This window comes from Pteropus medius, unplaced genomic scaffold (assembly GCF_902729225.1).
Source record: "Pteropus medius unplaced genomic scaffold, Ma_sr-lr_union100, whole genome shotgun sequence".
NCBI lineage: Eukaryota > Metazoa > Chordata > Mammalia > Chiroptera > Pteropodidae > Pteropus > Pteropus medius.
This window is the reverse complement of record NW_024346667.1, coordinates 4,500,889-4,524,155: the sequence shown is the minus strand read 5'-3', so window position 1 is coordinate 4,524,155 and position 23,267 is coordinate 4,500,889. Positions and strand designations below refer to the sequence as shown.

Sequence of the window (23,267 nt, the reverse complement as noted above, 5' to 3'; positions counted from 1 at the left end):
AAAGGGGGCATGCATGATGGTTAATTTTATATGTTAACTTGACTGCCACAGCGGGGCCTGGATTAAACATCAGTTCTGGGTGGGTCTTGGAGGGCGTTTCTGGATGAGATTAGCATTTGAATTGGTGGACTCAGGAAAGCAGATTGCCCTCTCCGATGTAGGTGGGCCTCATCCAATCAGTTCAGGGCCTGAACAGAAGGTGGAAGTATTTGCTTCTTATTTCCTGCCTAACTGCTTGAGTTGGAACGTCTCATCTTCTCCAGTCCTCAAATTTCTAGTTACACCATTGATTCCTCTGGTTCTCAGGCCTTCTGACTTGGACTGAGTTACACTCCCAGCTCTCCTGGGTCTCCAGCCCGCCGATGGTAGATCGTGGGACGTCTCAGCCTCCATAATCATGTGAGTCAATTCTGCATAATATATCTCTTTATATATGTCCGTATATATCATACAGGTTCTGTTTGTCTGGAGAACCCCAGTACAGACTATCTCTACCTCAGTGGCCCTAAGTCTCTACAAGACTCTTCTGTGAGTTTCATTCTATTCATCTTCAAAGTGGGGATGACGCTGTCTGCTCCCACACTCACTGCAAAGAGGAGTGTATGTATTCGTGCAGCAAGCATTTATTAAGCACCTACTAAGTGTCGTCAAGCTCTGTGCTAGATACACAGGAGGCAGGCTATCGGCAAGGGGCTTTGGGCTTTCTTGGGGGAAGCTGCATCAGTTGTATCTCCAGAGTTTTAGCACGTTACTAGCCCCCAAAGATGTAGTACCATCTGGGTCACTGGGATGGGGAACCCCTCTCTGTGACATGGCCTGGGGCCTCAGACCAGAGGGAGAATGAACACCTGGAGAGGTATATTTTCTCCTCACAAATGCTTCTGGAAATGGACTGGAGGCTCCTCACCTGAGAGTCTGAGCTAATTGGTTCAGATGCCTTTACCTGACCCCAAAGGGAGTCAGGAAACTCAGTGCTGGAACCCCTCTACGACTGACGGTCTGAATTACCGTCAATGCTTTTCTCAGCCTCCACTAGCTCTTCTGTAAAATGGGTACTCATCTTGCTGATCACACAGGTTTGCTGAGATGCATGAATGAGAAAACACATGCAAAATACCTTTCAAAGCAGGAAGTTTAACTTATACAGTATTAAGTGGGAGGTCACCAGCACCCTGGAACAATGCCAAGGTTGGGTATGAGGTCCAGGGCAGATCTCCCACCCCAAGACCAAGCCAGAGGCACTCACCATCCTCGCACAGGTTCAGCTTGGACAGGCTCCTGCCATCAAAAGGCTCTTCAAAGATGGAGCCGGCGTCACGGTCGCTCACGGTGTGCAGGTACATGGCTTTGTTCTCCATCCCGTTCTGCAGCAGCAGCAGCGGGAAAGGCAGCAGAAGGAAAGGAGACGGAGGAGGGAGGCAGCGGGGAGAGAATAAACCGTAGGTGGAAATGAATGAATGGACAGAACAGGGTGCCCACCATGGACCCCAAACCTGGACACTGGGACCATGTCCTCATCAACAGGTGGCATCTACTGGGTCCTTAGGACCCCTATTCCCCATCTCCAACTTCCTCAGTGCTTGGGAAGGCCCAGGCCCTTTGGAACTTTCTGATAATGGGGTCCACCCACTTCCTTTCAACAGCTCTCGGTGGGGCTGGAGCTCTCTGAGCCGAGGGAGCAGTGGGGGTGGGCAGGGCCATGCTGGGCGGGGCCTGGAGGAGCTGACCTCCTGACCCAAACAGAGCAGTTTCTGAGCCTCTGGAGCCCTGGACATGTCAGACAAACTTGGGCTTCTGCTCTGCATCGTAAACGAGGGACATCAGACACCAAGGTGTGAACAGAGACCACTGGCCAACATAGCTAAGACCGGAACTGCTCCCGACCCAGCGGGGCTGGCACGGTCAGAGGAGCTGGGTTCAGGGGAAGCGTAGCAGGGATTCCCCTCTCACGGGAACCTCAGGAGCAGGTGGCCTTGGTTGGGCCCCCCAGACACTAAGACCCGAGCAGCCTTAGACCCAGGGAGGACCCAGGGAGGACCCCAGTGCCTGGATGGCCCCCTGAGGCTAGATCACGGAGGCTCGAGGTCCTACCCATGTTGTCCCAGGAACATACCCACTGACGGGGAAATGCTCTGCTGTTTGAAGTGAACCAGCCCCGTTTACACAAATGTGTATGACGCAGTCCCATTTTGTAAGATACACACATGTCCGACATATGGGAAGGAAAGGACTGTACGTGGGGATGTCCCAGTTGCTCCAGGTGAGACGTGTGTTACAGGACTTTGGTGGGAATTGTATCTGCTTTTGTTTGCTGGATTTTCTAGGTTTTCTATGATGCATTTGCATTCTTTATGCAATTAGAAAAATCAAAGTTTCGAGCCAAATTACAAAGTATTTACATAAAATACTTGATATTCTTTTTCTCACATATATGCTCAGTGATTTTATAAACTACCTCCTTTTGGCTGGTTCCCGCCATTAGCTTGGCCTTTGGTTCTGATGCTCTCTGACTATCTGGATATTGAATCAAAAATTCCGCTTTTAAAAAGTTAATTCTTTGGAAGATAAAAGCCCCAAGATAAGTCCCATGCCCGGAGTGGAATAAGCTCAATTCTGTGACCCAGAGCACCAGCCAGGGGACTACTACCTGGGAGGAGGGGACAGGGACCTGGCAGGTGACAGTGGGGGACAGTGTCTGCTGATCGAAGGGAGCAGCCAGTCAGTTCCTCTTCAGAGGTGGGGTGAGAAAGGTGGGGTCAGCACCATTTCAATAAACAGGGATAACGAAGGAGGAGGCTGGTCAAAGGCTCTGCCTGGTGGAGCGGGCATGTCTCCTGTTCTCACAGCTTGACCTTTGTCTTCAGAGACCTCAGGGCTGAGAACAGACAATAAATGGCCAGTTGACATACAACTGTCCTTCCGCTGGCCTAGGAGGGATGAGTAGGGGCTTCCGTCTTTTCAAGTAATGAGATGCCACATCCTGGGCACACACCTGCGGGCACGTACGCATACGCATGCGCGAGCAGGGTGCCCCAGTCTCTGTGGGCCTTTCTTCCAGCCTGTGGAGGGAGAGGAACGGGGAGCCCAGGCTCAGCCAGCATGTCTCCTCCCTGCCCCGGGGTTCCCGGAGCCCCGAGACAGCTCCCACCCCAGCTTCTCCGTGCTGCCGTTGTGTCCAGTTTGCTAGTCTCCAGTACCCACCCTCTATCCAAGTCCTCCACCCAGTAAGGGCCTCTAGGTGGGGCCCTGAGTAGTTCGCTGCTGCTAAGCCACAGGGGACCCTCCCTAGTTTCACAGCACCCTCCTTCTGGCCTCCATCCAATCCTGGGGAGCTACGAAGCAGGAGGCCGGTGTCTTCTGCAAGTGATAACCCTCTCTTTGCCAAAGGCAATAGGCACTACCTGCCCGAGCCGCAGTGCTGGGAGTGGAGGTGTGGAGATGGGCCCGTGCCAGCTTAGCCCCGTTTTCATTTCCACCTTCCCCTTCTGCTGATGGCCTCCTGGACTAAAACTGGAATGCAAGGCTTGTTATCTGGAATGTGTGTGTAGGGCGGCCTGTCTCTGCTCCCTCCCCAGCCCTCAGCCTGTGGAGCAGGATCCCTGGGGAGCTCAATCCTTGTTCCTTCCTTCGTTAGGGGAGAGGGGCTGGCTGAGCAGGAGGCCAGATGTGAGTGAGATGAGACTGGAAATGCTTAGCCAGCACCGCTAATGTTTGTGACTTGGGAATGAAACCTAAGAATGTTCTGTCTGCCCCAGGTTTTATTTTGGGTGGTTTTCTTCCTTGGGGAATGGGACCAGGAATTTGGACCTTTCGAATGTTGGTCTTATAATTGTTCGGCCGTTTGTGCTCTAAGGAAAGGCACCACGAACCCCTCCTACGGCCCACGAGTTACAGACATTTGCCATCAGGGATCTCTCTGCCCTTCCAGGAACACTGCGAGGCGGGCAGGTGGTATCAGTCTGTCGCTCCCATTTTAAAGATAAGCCAATTGAGACACAAAGAGGCAAGAACCAATGGATGTCAGAGAGGGGTGAGGCGCCATGCAAAGGCTTCCCACCCACAGCACTGGCTCGGCCACGACGTTGCTTTGTCCAGGAGAGATGTATCAGTGCCTTTCGATGACCAACTTTAGGGTCAGTGAAGAGAGGCAGGTAAGGGCTCTGTGGCCAAACAGAGACTCTGAGAGCTGGAAAGGAGGGGGCCAGGGACCCAGAAATATAGGCAAAGTGTGGCTGCTAAAGAGTCTTTGGAGGAAGTCCAAGGAATCTGGACTTCTGTGTTCCAAGTCAAAGAGTGAGACCTTCCTCTACCAGGGAGAGGGTACTTTACTGACCTCTTAGGGTATCTTGATGATGCATTTTGGAGCTGAAGCACTCAGCCATCCACAGCTCCACCCCAGGCGGCCCTGTGCAGGCCTGTGGGGCGGGAGAAGCTCAGCGGACATGGGATCCTATCCTGGCTCCACTTCTTGTTATTCGGGAACTTGGCCCAATCAGCTGAGCTCGTGCAGCCTCAGGTCATCATTTTTATGACTGAGAGAAGCACATCTGCCAGCCACTTGGTTATCGAGAGCCTCATGTGGAATCGTGCGTGTAGAAAGACTTTACGAACAAGGGCACACAGGGAGTTGGTGGCAGAGTCTGGTAAGAACCAACAGCCCCTCGGCAACATCTTATCTTGCCAAGCAGCCAGGTTGGGGGGGGGGTCTTGTGTTCCTGAGGCCTCCCTCCTGCCATGCCAGTCCCAGAAGCAACGCTGTTTGGGGTACCCTTTGCAAAAGGCAATCAGGACTGCAGACCAAAGCAGAAATCCAGACCCCGACCCTCAAAGTCCCTCTCTGGGCAGCAGAGGACTCAATCGATTCTTCCTGCCAAGGGGGTAGCATAAGCCTTGCTTGTTGCTGCAAAGATGGTGTCTCTGGATTCTAACATCTAACTCTGCAGGGCTCCTGGCTTTTCTTTGGATCACATAGCTTTAAACTCATCAAAACCAGGTAAAAATCACCATGCATGTGGCCCTCTCCAGAGAAACTATCACTGAGCAGGTTTTAAGCCCTTTGCTCCTCTAACTGTACTCAGTTAACCTAAGCTGGAGATGTGTAGATGCTTTATAAGTGAGCTTTCCTGCATACACTCCACCAATAGGCATGTGTGTGCACACACATGCACATAAACATGCATGTGGGGATATAGAGCGACATGTAGAATGACTGTCACCTGTACCATCTGCTCCCTGAAGAGGCTCAAGCTGTGACGCAAGCCAGGCAGAGTTGCCAGGCTTCCTCTGCCACCCCAAATGCAGGCTCACACTCGCCAGTCCAGGCAGCTGGATGAGGGCCCAGTGTATCTCCACAGGCTGACAGCTGGGGTCTTCCCATCTGGCACTGGCATCTCCATGTTCCACATCCTGAGAATGCCCAAAGGCTGTGCCCTGCCCCATCCACCACATCCTATGTCCTTCGATTGCCTTTGGGACACCATGCCCAGGTGCTGGGACAAAGTTAGTGTCAAAGTGACAAAAACTCACCTGAGTACCTCCGCTGAGGCTGCAGAGGCTGTCTCCTCAGTTCCCGGCATTCACTGTGGTGGCTGGAGAGAGGGCTGCTACTGATGAATGGAGACCCAGGCAGCCCCTTGGAGCTTGTCCCCACAGCCAGCCAAATCCAGACGGAGTCATAGAAAGAGGCTGCAAGGGTGCCCAGTGACTCGTCTCGGGGGTCACTTCTCAAGGAGGATCAAGGCTGTAGGCAAAACTCAGCCTTGTACCTGAGCTGGAGGCCTGTGGCCAGGGAGTCCCTAGGTTGGTGCCTCGCCTCAGTCGGCCACGGGCAGCGCTCAGGAGATGTTCTGTGGAGACACCAGCAGCTCTGCTAGGTACTGACTGAGATGTGAACGGCAGCTGCTCTAGCAGCCAGTCTTTAAATATGTTCGTGGAGCAATGAGGAGGCCCCGCGAGGGTCTGGAACACGTCCCTCCTCTGGCGGCCAATCTCAGTATTACAGCCTCACACAGGAACGGCTGCTTGGTCCAGAGCAGGGAAGTCAGCCTTGGTCTTGGGAGGGACTCCATACGCCTATTCTAAAGGCCCTGCTCAAAATACTTTTTGGAAAGCTTCTAGGAGAATGGCAGCTAGACCTGGCTTATGAGCCATGCAATAAAACCAGCCTTGTAAACATTTATAGGACAGAATTGGCATTGCTAAATGCATTCACCGAACCCGGTTTAGAATTACTTTGCAAGTTTTCCTGAAGTGACATTCACCCGCCAAAGGACACAGATTGGCCACACTAGGGAGATTCTAGAGACTGCCTCATGAGATTCCCAAGGTCATTCTCAACACAACTCAGCACTAAAGCCAACACTGACAGGGCATTGGCATCGCACAAGAGCCGGGAGATGCAGGAGTGAGAAAGATGAGTTCGCTCTCCTCTAGGGGGTTGCCATCCAGGATGAGAGGTGAGCTCAGGCACAAATAACTAAACCTAAGGACAATGGGTTACATTTAAAATAGGACATCTAACCAAAACATTGAGAGTAGCTACCTTAATACTGGGGTGGAGATGGGGGGGCGTCATCAGAATACCAAAAATAGTTGCAGCCACAGCAGCGCTGTCCGTTGATGTGGACAGCCCTCCTCCGGCCCAAGGTCAGAGTTCTGAAGGTGATGGTTATGAATAGGCTCCCATTTACCGGTTAAAAATTCAGCCTCAACACTTGAGGGTCAGACCTCGTACATGAGAGCAGTTCGCCAAGGCTCAGCTCTCCCCACAGGACAGCTGCCAACTCGCAGCTGAGTCAGAAATGTCTTAGTCATTTTTAGTGACTGCGCCTCCTGACCGTCCTGGGGAGGCAGCGCAGTATTACAGAGAGAAAAAATGGTAATGATATAATAATGATAATAATACTAATAGAAGGAGGAAGAGAAAGAAGAAGGGGGGGGAGAAAACATTTTATAGTATATACCATGTGCTAGGCATATATTAACTCATATATTAACTCATTTAACCTTGACAACAACACTGTGAAGTAGGTACTGTTATTATTTCCACTTTACGGAGATGAAGGAACTAGGTAACTTGTCCAAGGTCAAGCAGCCTGTAAGTGTACAGTTCAGTAGTGTTAAGCACGTTCACATTGCCGTGCAAACATCACCTCCATCCAGCTCCAGGATTCTTTTCATCTGGCAAAAATGAAAGTCTCTACTCATCAAAGAACTCCCCATTCCCCCTGCCCCCAGCCCCCGGGGGGAGCTTTCTGTCTCTACGCATTAGACTAGCTGGGTACCTTGTTATGTCTTTATCTGAGGCATGCTCTACCAAAAATATATATTCTTTATAATTTTTACCTTAAGTATTTTCTTTTTTGATTTCAATCTATTTCGTGTCAAATATAAATATTTCAAAAACCATTTTTATGCGTTGTTCACAGACCACCATTTGTCTTTTTCTGCTGTCGTTCAGCTTTGTAGAAATATCCTGGTAAAAAATATGTAATCTCTCAAAACCCAGAATTTGGATTTACCATAAAAAAAAAGTAATTATTGTTTAATTGTACCATGAATCTCATCAATTTAGGTCTTGTTCAAGAGATAGTTTGGGTAAAAAGGAATTATCGCGCACACCAGATGATATAGGAATTTAGCTTTTGTGGTTTTATAAAAGTTTGTTTAATCAATAATTGAAATGCTTTCTGATTTGTCATCTTATCATTTATCTCAAATTGCCCATCTGATTTTAGCTGAAATTCAACAACCCCCTCCAGCCACCAGCCCCACTACCCTCTGCCAATAAAAGCTACATCTGAGAGAAGGCAGACAGATCCAAGGAAAAGGGCTTCTGAACTGGAAAGCAGCCCAGGTCTCTGGGAGAGTCCATGCCTGCTCAGCTTGAAGTCATGCCTAGTGATTTTTACTTCCACCTCTATAAGTTGCTGTATCTTCCCCCCAAAGTAATTATGTATGCTTTATTAATTAGGAAAAGTATAATTACCCCTTCAAAAGATGATTCTGACATTGAGAGCCTGAATTAGAGACAAAGCCGCAGATTTATAGTGTCAACTCCTAGACTTTGATTATTCCTACTTGTGTGTCCTTGGACAAATCACTGAACTTCTTGGTCTCAGTATTCTCATTGGACATAAAGATAATAATCCCATATTACAGGGCAGTTGTGAGGATCAATTGGGATAAGGCAGTGACTGTGAGCCCACTCGTTTCATGAGATGTTCCTAGGAGTTCCTTGAAAAAAGATTCTCTGATCAAAGCAAAAGGTGTTGTTTAACTGCAGGACTTATCAGAGCCTTTAAGATGCTGCTGAGCACAGTGATTCTTCAGGAGAGAGATGTGGTATTAAGCTTCTCCATTCTTAGTTGAAAACAGAGCAGGGCTAGTGTTCCATAGGATACACTGAAGGAAATTCTGAGCTAAGGTAGTAAAAAGACTTGTTTACAATTTAAACAAAAACATTTTAGAAAACTGGAAGGCTTATTCTTCTGAGTGCCAAATAGTAGAAGATGTCTCATGCTATTGGAATGTGATGAGGAGCCATTCATTCCGAGAGGACAGTAAGACAACCCTGCCTTTCACCGTCACCTTCACCTTGTCATTGTCTCCCCATCCTGCAGCATAACCCATAGCCCATAAATATCAGTGAGTTGGATGCCTGAGCATGAGTGTCACTTCCTTGCTCAAGGCCTCTCTCTTTCTTAATTTACTTCCCTGTTTTGATGGAGCACATTTATGGTGGAATACATTTATGGAGACCTTGTATGTCTATAAATATCTTTACTTTTACCCTCGCCCTTGACTGACAGATTGTCTAAGTATAAAATTCTAAGGTTGAGATATGAAGAGGGGAAAGCACTTCTCAGGGAGTTGGGACCTGCCATCAGCAGGCTGTTGGGAGAAATATAGATCCTTCAAGCATATAGCAATTCTCTTAAAATTGCCAATGTATTCTACATTGAAAAGAACTTTGGAGAGAACTCAAGAGTTAAGGGAATAAACGGAGATAGAAGGTGTGTGCCTGGTAACCCCAGGACTGCTTCATTGCACAACTCCAGGGGTACCCCTCACATTGTATTTGCTGGGAGTTGCATCCCTGGAGTTGCATCATTTGGGACACAATGCCCTACCCCTTTGGCAAACGTCAAGTTAGTCTCTTAGAACATGAGAGCCAGAAGGCACCTTTGTGTCTAGTGACACACGATTCCCTCATTTTGGAGGTGAGAAGGCTGTGGCTCAAAGAGGTGAAGTGACTTGTGCAGGCATCGCAGGCAGAAGGGGCAGGACCTGTGGCCAGGGTTCTTGACTTTCTCTTTACCTGTGCTCCCCCCGCCAAGAGTGGTCCATAGACAGCTGGGAGTCTATTGCAAAGGCAGCATCTCCAGCCCCCACCCCAGACCTGCTGCATCAAAACCGCCTTTAAACAAAACTTTCTGGTCACTTGCACGTGCAAGTGAAAGTTCTAAGCATAGACCTTCACCACACCGAAGAAGAAATCATGGAGATCTTTAAATGTGCTCTTATTTTCAAGATAACCCAATTTTTTCCACTCTGAAAGAAAAAGGATGGATGATGTTATGTGGGCAGGGGAGGGGGAACTAAAATAGGTGCATTTTCAGAATCTAATCATCGGGAGAAGCTTACCCTTCCAGGTAGGTGGCCTCAGGAGAGACATCCATTATCAAAATAATAAACATTGAATAGTCTCAGTAAGATGTAAAGAAATACATGCCTAAATACAACCCTTAATTGGCATCAATTACTGCTACCTAATGTTGGCTCTGCCCTATCTGGGCTTCAGTAGGCATGTTTAACGCACTGAACGATTTCTAAGAATCTGGTAGTTCCAGAGTTTCAATAATTCTACCAGGTTTTGAGAAACATCTTTCTACTACAGGTTTTGATTTGAGAGAGAGAATATGAGAATCAATTGCCTCGGACTTTGTCTCCCAGGCAGCAGTCATCACCTTTCTTCCCACCAACTACACACAACCTTTGTTGTCTTCCAGCTCGAGACAAAATATGCCAGAGGCAAAGATCGTGGTCATACAACTTGTCTCTTTTCCAGCAGCACAATCCCACATGTTCCTTCCATGGGGGAAATAAATGAAAGAACTTTTATATAGACTATGCAGCAAGATTTTAAAATAGAGATTTAAAGTGGTTTTTATCACCAAGGGTATCTAGAACACGGTCTCATCCAGATTTCATGGATCATCAATTTTCTTTTTGCCTCTAATCAGATAGAACTATGTGGTTAGGAGAAGGGGGGATAACTGAGTTATGACATCACTCAGGTCGAAGAAAATGAACTGGCACGAACTCATGCTATTCTGGGTAATTCGACTGGAGTGGAGAGAAATGTAAAAGAAACAAAAGAACCACAGGTCGGTTGATCCCACTGACTGCGCATGGCGTGATGCTTTCGGAGGAAGGGAGGGGTCTCTTCTCGGTTGTCTCCGGTTGTCTCCTTGACGTGGAGATGCTGATGCTGTTTTCTGTTAACACCTCGTTGACCCGGTGACGTCATGTAATGAAGTGCTCCACGCATACCGCGTTCCCTCACGTCGTTTAGCGGACAAGATTTTATTTTTACAATTTGGATGGTGTGCATTCTAAAATGATCATTTCCCTGCTCGCGTAAGCAGAGCCATTGGCCACAATTTAATAGTTTTAATGAGCCAGAGTCACAATTTATGATTATTATTACTGTAACTGTGGCAGGATACATGTGAGTCCTCCCAAGAAGAGAAGGGGAAGAGAAAGAAGCTAATTGAAGTTGTCACCATCCGGCTGAGATGGATCTAACAGCCTTCCTCAGTTCAAGGGGTGGCTTTAGTGACATCTGCCTGGAACAGCATAGCGGAGAGGTGACTTAGCACAATCGTGCCAAGAAACAGAGTCCAAGAGTAAGCTCTCCTCATATGGATAAGTTCTAAAGTAATCATAATCATAATCATAATCATAATCATAATCACAATCACTGCTTTGGAGCAGTGTGCTCGCTCAGTTTGCAAGGCCATGGCTCCTGCTGGTGCAGAGCCTTCAGCTATGGAATTGGGGTCTGTTCTTCCCCACTTTCGAGTTGACAAACCTGGCAGAGAAGTGTCTCCATTACTTTCCAGCCAAAAGGTGAAAAACGGGCAGAGTTCCCAAAGGAGGATGCAAGGGGCCTGAAGGAGGGCTGTTTGAGAATGGATGTAAGGAGAGACAGAGGGAGGTCAGGAAAGAGGGAGCCTCTGGAGGTCCCAGCTGGGCACGCTCGGCTCCCTAGTGGCAGAGACCACGCCTTTCGTCCTCCTACCGCTGTGCTCTGAGAGCTCCTTCTGGCCCTTCGGTCATTCAGTCAGTGTGGAGGAGCAGAGGAAGCTTGAGAAAAGAAGCTATCAAAGTGCTCCCTGATCCCCGCAGGCCGAAATAGAGCTAAGAGACAACTGCCTTCTCTCCCCTTCTCCACCACAGTGTAAGGCACTTTGACAGTGCCTTACACGGTTACCGGCAGCCTTGGGCAGGTGACATTCTAGGCCTAAGAGACCGGGAGGCTCATTCCCATTCTCTTCCACATCCCTCCCTCGACACTCACCCCCGTAAGCTAGTGAGGATCACCCTACAAGACAGAGAGTAAGGGACCTGCTTCCACACCCAAGTTAGACTGTATCCATTTTTAGCTCCTAGTCTCCTTCGTCATTGTCAAGCTGTCAGCAGTAAATGGTGACATTTTCCACTAAAAAGAATGAAGGGTTTATGTGGTCGTTCTATGCCAAAGGTGTATGTTTTAAACCTAATCGTGAAAAGACATTAGACAAACCCAAATTTTATAAAACAGCTGGCCTATATTTCTCAAAAATGTCTGCAATTAAAAGAAGCAAACAGATGTGACAACTAGATAGAGTACATGATCTTTAGGTAGTTGCTGTACTGAGACAGGCTGCTCTACAGGCCAGAACTGGGCAATCAATGAAATTTGAACGTAGACTGTGGCTGAGATGGTAGTATTGAACTGATGTTGAATTTCCTGAATTTCAGCATTATCCTGGGGTAATGTGAGAGAATATACTTGTTTTTAGGGAACACAGTAAAAGATTAAGACATAAAGACATAGCATATGCAAACTACTTTGAAATAATTCAGAAAAAGTACATGCAAGCACATATCCACATGCACACATGAAGAATGAAAAGAAAAGTGTCAAAAAAAGTTTTAGCAAGTTGATAAAGGGTCTCTAGGAGCTCTTTGTGCTATGACTGCAACCTTCCTGTAGGGTCGAAATTCTTTCAAAGTAAAAGGAAAAACATCATAAAGTGATGGGGAACTCCCAAAGAAAAGATATGAAAGGACAATTCAAATAGAAGAAATTCAAATCAACACAAAAAATATTTCAGCATCAGTAAAACCTGAGCAATACAAGACAGTAATGTCAAAAATCTGATCCCATCATTCCATTGCAGAGAAGGATAATAACCAGTTTGGGTTAAAAAACAAGCGAACAAACAAATGAAAAAACCAACAGTGTCATAGGAATTCTCCTTCCTGCTAGTGAGTAAACAGGGTTTCTGGAAAACAATTTGAGACTTTAAAATACTCTTATACTCAAATCCTATAATGAAAGAATTCTTAAAATTTTATCCTAAAAAGAAATCAGAGATAGGGATAGAAATGTCTATATAAGAATATTTTCTATGATGTTATTTATAATGGAGAAAACCAGCACCATCAAAATGTCTAACAGGATAATGGTAAAATAAATGATAGTACTGTACAGGCCTTTAAAATTTGTTTCCAAAAAATACAGTATTGTTTTCCCTGCCCACCTCACAGTTTCTGAGCAGCATACCCGCTCTTCTGGTCTTCTGCTCTAGAATCCGGGCCTGCCCTGAACCCTAGTCTTACTGTCTCCGGCGGTAGCATCTTGCCTAACTCTAGCCAGTCTCCCCTTTCCTGGGAAGATGGATCTGCCATGATTTAGTATCCATGACGGGACCAGGGAGCTGGACTAAGAAACACAACAAAAGACTCTTGCTCCCCATATTAACCTCCTGAACCACAGCTCTTGCTCCTGAATCTCCTGCATTTTGATTCTACCTTTGGTATTTAAGCTTTTTCTTTCTTTCTGGCATGAGTTCTGACCTTCTCTCCTGGATCCACATTATTATCTGCCTGACCTCTCCCACCAGAACTTAACTCTCTGCCGCTGCTTCTTCCCCCTTGTTCTGCTCTGCCAGCATAGGTGCCCTCCTGGCAGGCGGCTCTCAGTTATGTTCTTCAGGCAGTAAACGAACAGCCTGTGCCAGCGCCAGCACCAGCTCTAACATTTTAAGCTTTGGCTGGATGGAGTTAACGCCATGGCTCCTGATAGCAACGAGGTAATTTCATTTGGGTAAAACTAAGATTTAGAGGAGAGAGCTGTAAACACAACAAGATGTTAGTCTACAGCCTCCTTTTGGCCTATGGGTTATTTAGAAGCACATTGTTTACTTTTCAAATATTTGGAGATTTTCCAGATTTCTTTCCAGATTTCTTTCTGTTACTGATTTCTAATTTAATTTCATTGTGGTCAGAGAATAGACTCTGTATGATTTCAATACTTTTAAATTTATTAAGACTTGTTTGTGGCTCAAGCTATGGTCTGTCTTGGTAAATGTTCCAAGTACACTTGAAATGAATTTATACTCTGATGCTATTGAGTACAGTGTTCTATAAATATCAGTTTATAAAGTTGGTTGACATGTTGGTCAAGTCTTCAATATCTTTTCTGAGTTTCTCTACTTGTCCTGTCAACTGTAACTGAAAAAAACTTTTTGAAGCAAAAAAAAGATAGTTTTCATATAATTTGTGTCCTTAGAAAGCATCTTCTTTCAGGGTTTAACAAGAGTTGAAGGAGATAATTCATGCCAAGTGCAACAAGTATAATTTGTATGTATACATTTGCTTTGCACATGTATGGCATATAGTAACTACTCAATAAACATCAGTGGTTATTAATATTTAAAAAATAATGTGGGTTCCTTATAGACAATGTATAGTCAGGTCTTAATTTTTAAAAATCTAATCTGATAATTTCCACCTTTTAATTATGTTTCACCATTCACATTTAATGTGATTATAAGATTGGGTTTAGATCTACCATTTAGCAATTTGTTTTCAATTTTACCTTGTTATTTATTCTTTTTCTTCTTTTCCTTCCTGTTTAGGATTATTTGAGTATTCTTAATATTCTGTTTTATCTCGTTTAGTGGTTAATTAGATTTATCTCTCTTTTGTGTTTCTAGTGGTGGCTCTAGAATGTTATTTATATTCACATGTAATGGGTTTGTTATTGTTACTTTTAAATGAATTGTAAGTAATCATTTACAATTTTTCTCAGTTTTAATTTTGAATACAGTAAATATCAGTAGGTATAACCCACATAAACAAAAACTCTTTAATAATTTTTAAGAGCATACGGTCCTGAGATCAAAACGTTAGAGAAGCACCCATCTTCATTAGCGCCCCTGAGAAGTAATAAAGCTGGGTCTGTCTGGCTGGCTCAAACTCATGTTGTTCCCACAGCACAGAGTTGCCTCCTTCCTCAAAAGTCTCGTCAGTATTAAAATGGGGAACTAGAATTGGTTCCCTGAAGCTTTATTTTGCAATTGTTTTTTCCCATAACTTTTAAGTTTTTTATGTTTAGATATTTTTCCTTGGCGAAGCACATGTTTCTTGTCCCTAAAGCTTTAGAACCCTATAAAAAAGATGACTCCTTTTGGCTATAGAATAAAAATGAAATGATGTTCTTCAATAATCCGCTTATGCCAGAAGTAACAATCGATTGAGTTTTATGTTGTATAGAAAGCACGATTGGGAGATGTTCTTTATTACAGAAGTAATTCTAATTATTTGGCTCCAGGCTTTTTTCTCATCCACTTGATACTAAAGCCCCAAGAATTAATTTATGTTTTGGGGGGGCCAGCTTTGCTGGGGGACATTCTCAGGAGGAAGTCTTGCATGCCCCGCCGTAGCACTGCATTCTCAGCAACCTCCCTCAGGCTTCTGTGTAGCTTTTCCATCTCCTTGTATTCACTTTTGACGTCTACGGAGGAGCAGAAAGCATGCACCGGGAGTTAGAATCTTTTTTCAGAAATGTCCCAAGAAAACAAATCCCCTGAGAATCGTATTGTGACTGGGCCACTTGTCCCAGAATATGAAATCTGCAATGGGGCTTAGAGATCAGATTATCCAATTGATTTGTTTTATAAATAACCTGATCACACCCAGCATTCTTGCTTCTACCTTAAGGCCTATGTCAGCATAGAGGTCACCCTCAAAAAAACACAAACCTACCAATAAGAAGGTTTGGGCCCTCACTGGGTCTTTATTAGGGCCCCACGAGAGCTCAGTGGAAGGAGATACAAAGCATACTACACAATAAACTTCCCCTAAGTCCTCTCTAGGAATCTCTCTCATTCCCCTGATCCCTCTCCCAGCAGTCCCCATTCTAAGCGAATTTGCTCTATTACGGCATTTCAAATTCTTCTCCCACGATCTGCAATCAAATTATATCCTCGCGATAGTTAATATTATGTGTTAACTTGTCTAGGCTCTGGTGACCAGATATGTGATCAAACATTATTCCGGATGTTTCTGTGAGTGTGTTTTCTGATGAGATTTACATTTAAATAAGTAGAGCTTGAGTCAAGCAGATTGCCCCCTTCATCTAATCATTTAAAGGCCTGACTAGAACAAAGGGCTGGCCTCCCCCGAGCAAGAGGGAATTCTCTAGTGGACTGTCACATTCCCAGTGAGACCCTCCCAGAATTCTCTGCCCTTACGCCCAGGCCTCTCTCTCCCATTCCTTGCTTTATTTTCCTCCGTAGCATTTATTAGCCTTTGGCATGCCTCATATTTTATTATTGCCTGCCTTCTGCTGCCTGGGCTACAAGCTCCATAAGCAGAGATTTTTGTCTGTACTGGTCACTGCTGTATCCGTAGCACCTAGAACAGTGCCCGGCACATAGGAGGAGCTTATCATTACTTGTGAAGCGAATGCATACTATCCACTGCTGTGGTTTACATTCTCACACATCTTATCTTACCAACCAGGTAACGTGCCAAGCAGAGACCGCTTTAGATTTCTGTGGCACCTGGCACAGTGCTCCCTACATAGTGTATATTTGCTGTTGATGGTGAAGAAAAGGAAATGGTCTTAAATTATGGCAGGAGCAATTTATGTCCAACTCAAGGGAACATTTTCTGTGCGTGAGACATGGACAGTTGGAAGACCTTAGGCAAGTAGGGGTTCTTTAAAGAAGACGCAGTGGGAGACTGGAATCTTAAAACAGGTTCCTGTGAAGGCTGAGATGGAAGGTCATGAGAGAGTCCAACGAATTACAGTGAGGAGGTGTCGTAGCCCCTTCCCAGGACAGCATTAGGAAGAGGTCGTGTGTCCACGTAACCAGCTGAGGGGGCACAGGTAAGTGCAGGACAGATGTTGAGAAGTGGCAGTTGTGGCTTTTACTTTGGAAGTAGCTCTGACCACTTGCATTCCTACACACTCGGTGACATACGGCAATGGCATCAGACCTCCTTTTGTTCCAGCAGACAACTATGCATGTGGTTTAAAATTTTAAAGGCACAACACGTAGAGTACAAAGCAAATCTCCCGCCCTCCTTGTCCCTCAGCCTCCCAGTTCCTCTCGTTAGAGGCAACCAGTATGACCAGTTTCTTGTGTATCCCACAGAGATCTTTATACATATGTATTTCCCTTTTTTCTCTCACAAATGGCAACATACTACACATATTTTCACTTTGCTTTTTTCCACTTCACAACATATTTTGGAGCTTGTTCCATGCTGCTACTATATATAAAGATGCTTTATTCTTTTTAACAATTATGGTCCTTCACTAGCTGTGTACCTAAGTTAACTTAATCAGTGCTCTATCGCTAGATATTCGAGTTGTTCCAATATTTGATATCATAAGCGATGCTGTCCTGAATAACCCTGCCCACGTGCCATTCCACTTATGGATGAGGACACCATAGGATAAATTCCTAGAAGTAGGATTGATGGGCCAAAGCATAGGTGCATTTTTAATTTTGCTAGAAATTGCCCATTTGCTTTTTGCACCAGTTTATACTCTCCAGTGTACACAGTGCCTGGTAGAGTCCACGGCACGAAAGGGAGATGGCCGCCTGCAGTGGGGCACACGAAGCTGGTATTGTCTCCACAGGCTCCCGGTGGAGGAAGAGAAACCCTTCTCCATGACCACCAGGAAATGAGGCTTTTCATGAGAAGGTATCAACTTAAAAGAACAGGTTTATGGAGATAGCAGGGAATTTGCCACTTTCCAGCTATGGATTCCTGGGCACATCATCTCGTCTGAGTCTCTGTTTCTGTGTCTGCAAAATGGAGCGATCACATCTACCTCTGACGGCTAATGTGAGAATTCGATGGGATGTTGTGCGGAGAGCCCGAGAGCAATGCTTGGTCTTAGCCCAGTGCTTGGTCAAGGGTGCAGCAGTCATAATCCTCATCATCATCTCCCGTCTTTCCCCCGGAAATTCTTCCTAACTTAATTCCCTTAAATCTGGTAAAGAGCGGCCACAGCATAAGCACCCATTATGCAAAGGTTTTTTTGTATTTACCTGCAAGCTCCTTGTAGAGAGCATCCCCCTGGGATGACGCCAGGGTCAGCATGGTGGCGATACTGCCCTTCACCTTCTCTGTGATTCCATTCTGCACAAAAAAGGGTCATCATTCTGTTAGGAGGACACAGCCCACGGGACAGGGAACCTTAGGAAAGGGACCCCACCCAATTCCGGAATCAAAGTGCACAGACTGGGGTTGCCAAAATCAAAGTCAGGTCCCAGGTGGGCCACTTTGGAGTACACAGAATGACTCAGGAGTCGTCAGGGCAACGTTTCTGTGGGGTCTCACCTGTCAAAGCATCGCCTTTCCTTCCTACCAGGACTCATTGGGGGTTGTCCCTCTAGTGCTGACCAACTGAGTCAGGAGCTAATGAGGATGCATGGATCCTAGGGGAGAGCACAGCTGCCACAGCGATGGAAATAGGACAGTGCTGGTCACTAGCCCACCGTCCCATCATGCATTTAGTCACTGGATACATGTTTGTTGAGTACCTGCTTTGTGCAACATTCCACACTTGACTTACCTGATTCTTCTCCCCAACTGCCTAACAAATGTCTTCGTGCTGCTCTCAGTCCTATCCTATCACCTAAAACCATTTACCCTCTTCTATCTCTTGCCTGCCTTTGAAAAATGCTCGACACGTTCACCTAGCCTGAGAGAGCCTAGCTTTGAACCTGGATCTCCTGACTCCAAGTCTTATGCTTTTTTTCTTCAACATACCAGGCCAAAAACCCTAAGCTCCAGTCTCAGCTCTCTAGCTCTGAGCTCTGAGCTAGTCACTTAGTCCCTCTCTCTGGGCATCAGCTTTCTTGTTCATAAGATCAGAGAATGAGAACGTCCTGTGGTCTTGTTTAATTTCCACTTCCTATGTTTGCAATTAAAGATACATTTGTACATAGTCAATGTACTAAGCTTTTTTTTTTTTTAGTGGATTAATTTCCTTGGTCACCTTAGGAGCCAATTTCTACATACCCAATGGGGACTGGGTGCTGTAGAGTTTGGCCAATTTTCTGCACATATTTGCAGACTGTAATAATATGTTAAGTGACAGAAAGTAAACTGCGGTTGCTACAATATGTCTCTTCGCCTATTCCAAGAGAAATTACATGCTTTTTTGTTGTTGTAGAGAAAGGGATTTTCTAAAACTGCAATGAGGTGTGGGTGGTGGGGGGAGGAGATTGAGCAGAAGCAGGTTGGAGATGTTTCAGGAAGTAGGTTGGTTCAGAGCTGAACCCAAATAGCAACCAGCCAGAGGGATCCTCAGAGGGTCAGCTAAGCCTGGACTGAGGCTGAAGAATTTGGAAACTCAGATGGCCAAGGAGGGGCCAACATGTCTTAGGCTAAAACAAAGAGTTTTGTTACTGGGGTGGGGGTGGCAGGCTAAGAGACCCAAAGCTGAGATAAGATGGCCCAAGTATACTTGACAGAAGCAATAAGGTTCAAGATATCTGTGAGGAACTATCTTCCGAGACAGAATCAAGCCTAAATCTGTGCTAGATGCTGTAACTGACTGACCTATAATAGTTTTTTGTTGGCATTTATTTATTGATATTTTGTGTAGACATTTATCTCATTAAAAAATCCATCTAGAGATTATGTTATTGTTGGAGACACTGGGGTCAGATTACCTGGTCCCAAATCCTAGCTCTGTGACTTACTAGCTGTGTGGCTTATTGCTAAAACTCTCTCTGCTTTCATTTCCTTATCCGTAAAATGAGAAGAATAATAGTATAGTCCTACCTCGGTATCTGAGGGGGATTGGATCCAGGACCCGCCACTGATACCTAAATCTGAGGATGCTCATGCCCCGTATATAAAACGTAGTATTTGCATATAATCTATATTTACATATAGGCTACAGCAGACTATGCCTACACATCACTTTCATGTGGATTCAGTGTCGTGTTTGGTATACGGCAAATTCAAGTTTTGCTTTTTGGAAATTTCTGGGATTTGTTTTCCAAATATTTTTGACCTGCGATGGTTGAATCTGAGAATGTGAAACCTGTGGCTGTCGAGGGCTGACGGCGTTTACCTGACAGATTTGCTGGGGACGAAATGAGCTAAGGAATGTAAAGATCTTAGGATCCCACCTAGATATCACAGTTGTTCTACTGACGACTTATTAAAGAAGAAAGACGCAGGAAAGGGCTGGAGGGGCTGCATTTCTGAAGTCCCAGCCTCGGAGGGGAGGCTGACTCCAGCAAGTACTGGCTGGAAGGGAGAATGCCGACCGCCAGCTGGCCTCCTCTCCCTGCACCATGGCCATTGGTTTGGTCCACTTGGCAGAAGGCATCTGGTTCTATTTGGGCCCAAACTGCTACTACCACTTGCATCTTCTGTGCCTGCTTCCTCTATCCACTCCCCCTCCCCGGGAGCCTTTTAGGGGCTGGGATGTAGACCGCGGATGTGGAATACCTTCAGTTGTTGAAACTGGTGCTGCATCCTTTCTTGAGCCCTTTCAAACATGCCCTCGGCCACCTGCCGGTCCACCCCTCTTCTGATGACATCTTTCATCCTCTCACATGCTTTTTTGCCAGTGATCTGAGCTGCCTCTGGCAAAATGATAGCCACAGTCACAGTCCAGCAAGGACTTGCTTAGAAATCTTTAGCATCAGAAAGAAAGAAAGACGAACGAACGAACTATATATCTATATATCTCTATCTATATCTCTATATCTATCTATATATACATATATGTAGTTATATATAGCACCAATTTCCACACAGTGGAAATTGTTTAATAATAATAGGGTATAAAAAAATTAGCATTCTCAATATTTACATAACTATCATTTAGAAAATCTAACGAGTGGATAAAGCAGAAGCTTACAAAATTCCACCCCCCTTGCACACACTCAGCAAACAATAACAGGACCACCAAAATGAAAAGAAGCTGGAAAGTGAGTTTACAAACACTTTTTAAAAAATAAGAATGAGAATTGAATAATGGATTTCACAGTTTAATTAGCTGAGATGCAGCACAGGGAGGAGAAGCAAGGTATCTAGATAAAGAGTAGAGAGAAGGAACTGGAAGCGCACAGGTAAAAATGGTTTCTGAATTACCTCTCCCCACACCCTTGCAATTATTTGATTTTAATATATAGACCAGGAGTGTTACAGGGACCAGGATGCAGGAGGACAAATCTTTTGAGGGAGAAGCAGCCAGAGAGGATGCTAAAGGAGTTGACAGGAAGACCCCCAGAGGAAGCAGAAGCATTGCCCCTGGAGCCCCCACCTTCATAACAGGGCTTCAGGTCGTTCTGAACAGAGGCAGTAAGGGACTCATAGATCCTCCTCTTCTTTCTGAGGATGTATCCCTCCAGGCCTCCCAGGATGGTGCTTATCTAAGAATCCGAATTTTCAAAAGACCATTTGTAACGATTTCCTCAACAGAAGCCCTCTGGTGTTCCCTGTGTGGTCGCCATTCCCCTCGGCCTTATGTTAAGGTTGGCTGTTCACATGTTGCCACAACTAGGCTGTGAGCTTTTTATAGGCAGAAATTTATGTCCCAAAGTGCTTGCCACAGTGCCTGGCATCTACAAACAACTTGTTAAATATTTGCTAAGTTGAACTGAGGCCCATGCAAGTTGATGGAACAGGCTCTCTTTGAGGGAGGGCAAGGGGGAGGCACAGGCTATTTCTGCGGTGTTGCCATGTGATTTGGGCTGGGCCTGTGCTCTGGATTGAATATTTGTGTTCCTCGCATCCCCACCCCTTCCCCCCGCCCCCTCCAAAATTTATATGCTGAAATCCTAACCCTAATGTGATGGCTCTCGGAGGTGGGGCTGGGTGGTGACAGGTTTTGAGGAGGGGGCTCTTATGATTGGGGTTATTCCCCATATAGAAGAGGCCCTAGAGAGTTTCCTAGCTCCCTCTGCCATGGAAGGTTATAGTAAAAAGACAGCTGTCTATGAACCAGGAACTGGTTCTGCCTGCACCTTGATCTTGTACTTCCAGCCTCCAGAACCCTGAGAAGTAAATTTCCTTTGTTTACAAGCCACCCAGTTTATGGTATTGTATGATAGCAGCCCAAATGGACTAAGACAGCCTAAAAGAAAATGAATCACAGATAAGAGTCTTGCATATTCAAAACTGCAAACTTATCTGCAAAAAAAAATGATATTTCTTTCAGCCTCGCTGCTTTGAATAATATTTAATAACACTGGCAAAAATGAGAGAGAGGTTAATGAAAAAAATTACAAGTGGATTTAAATTTTTGTATATCTGAGAATTCTTTGAAGATTCTTCCTGGGAACTAAGTCTACCTGAAAGCTCAGCATTTACTATCGTTTGCAGTAGAACAGTGGGTCAGAGCTGGCCAGGGTGACCAACACCTCAGGGCCACTCCTACCCCCATCCCACTAGGTCGTGCATTTCACAGCGGCTGCTGGGAGACACGGCCAGACCCTGGACACTGCGGGGGACACACAGGGAGAGAAGGCAGTGACCAACTTCCTGTTGGGAAGAAAGCTCCTACTCAACCTCGCTACCCTTTTTGTGATATGAGGATCTTACCTCCTGGATCAGGAAACTTTTTTTGCAGCTATCCAATTTCCAGCCGTTTCTTATCCCAATTTCTGTCATTTTCTCCTGCAGAGAGTTCTTAAAAGCATCTATGTGAGGCATCAAAGCTGAACTGCTGGGTGTTCCAGCCCTACAGAAGATAGCAATGTAAAATGTTAAGATATGAAGGTGGCTACTGTGAGGCTAAAACAAAGAGAGAACCAGCTGGCATCCTTTTATCATTTTAAAGAAAAGTGGGGTGAGGTCTACCAGTTATCACATTCCTATAATGTGCCAGGCACTGTGTTATGCCAGCCTTTGACTTAAAAACCTATGAAAACAGTGCAATGATGACCATTTTACAGAAAAGAAAACTGAGGTTTAGAGAGTTTGCTGATGTGTTCAAGGCCACACAGCTAGTAAGTGGCAGAGTCAGGCTTTGGGCACTGATCTGTTTTACCTCATAACTCAGCCTTTCCTCTGCCGGGGTGTTTCCCCTCGAAAGGGTGTGACTTAAACTACACCTTAAAAGATGGGTAAGATTTAGGGAAGTGAAAAGGAGTTATTCCCCACTGGGACAACATAGTGAATGAAGCTTCAGAATGTCCCAGGACGGAGAAGTAGCACGTTATAGAGGAGAGGGTGTCAGCTTGAAATGCTAGCTCTTTACTTATGAGTTGGGTGACATTGGGAAAGCTGTATGATTCCTCTGAATCAGTTTCATCACTTGACAGGAGCACTTCAGAGGATTATTGGAAGGATGCAATGAGATGATACACAGAAAGCACTCAGCACAGTTACTGGTCCATCTCAGTTGCTCTTTGCTCCCCTCCAGGCTGGCTAAAGCAGAGGGAGGACACGGGCCACAGCTCAGGGAGAGAGCAGAAAGGCCAGCTGGAGGCAGCTAGAATGTCTTGAATGGTATTCTAAGGAATTTGGAGTGTACAGACTTGTAAACAGTGGGTAGGGTGTGGTGGGCATAGGTGGAATGGCATGATCCTGAAAGGGTTTAAAGGGTGTTGGGGATGGGGAAGGAGAGCACTGAGTAAGAATCAAGCAAAGGTAGAATGGTTCAAGCAGCAGCGGGTGGTGGACCGGGTGAAATGCCAGAGGAGAAGGAAGGGAGACTGGGG

The 23,267-nt window shown here is 45.6% G+C and overlaps 2 protein-coding genes across 6 annotated transcripts in view; both read right to left on the bottom strand.

The window, feature by feature from the left end:
- Positions 1 to 5,947, bottom strand: part of SCARA5 (scavenger receptor class A member 5) — a 94,951-nt gene extending 89,004 nt beyond the window's left edge. The window contains exons 1-2 of one of the 2 annotated variants that reach the window (XM_039875900.1): positions 5,527 to 5,947; positions 1,247 to 1,364 (exon numbers count right to left, since the gene is read on the bottom strand). In XM_039875900.1, coding sequence (XP_039731834.1) covers positions 1,247 to 1,358 — 112 coding nt within the window. In that variant the 5' untranslated portion in view covers positions 1,359 to 1,364; positions 5,527 to 5,947. The remainder of the gene's footprint in view (positions 1 to 1,246; positions 1,365 to 5,526) is intronic. The other variant, XM_039875901.1, reaches the window with a different exon arrangement.
- Positions 5,948 to 14,930: 8,983 nt separating this feature from the next.
- The window catches only part of NUGGC (nuclear GTPase, germinal center associated), a 47,480-nt gene continuing 39,143 nt past the window's right edge, over positions 14,931 to 23,267 (bottom strand). For all 4 annotated transcript variants that reach the window (XM_039875897.1, XM_039875895.1, XM_039875898.1 and 1 more), the window contains 5 exons: positions 22,147 to 22,285; positions 20,867 to 20,975; positions 20,047 to 20,183; positions 17,625 to 17,715; positions 14,931 to 15,070 (listed from right to left, as the gene is read on the bottom strand). In XM_039875897.1, coding sequence (XP_039731831.1) covers positions 14,931 to 15,070; positions 17,625 to 17,715; positions 20,047 to 20,183; positions 20,867 to 20,975; positions 22,147 to 22,285 — 616 coding nt within the window. The remainder of the gene's footprint in view (positions 15,071 to 17,624; positions 17,716 to 20,046; positions 20,184 to 20,866; positions 20,976 to 22,146; positions 22,286 to 23,267) is intronic.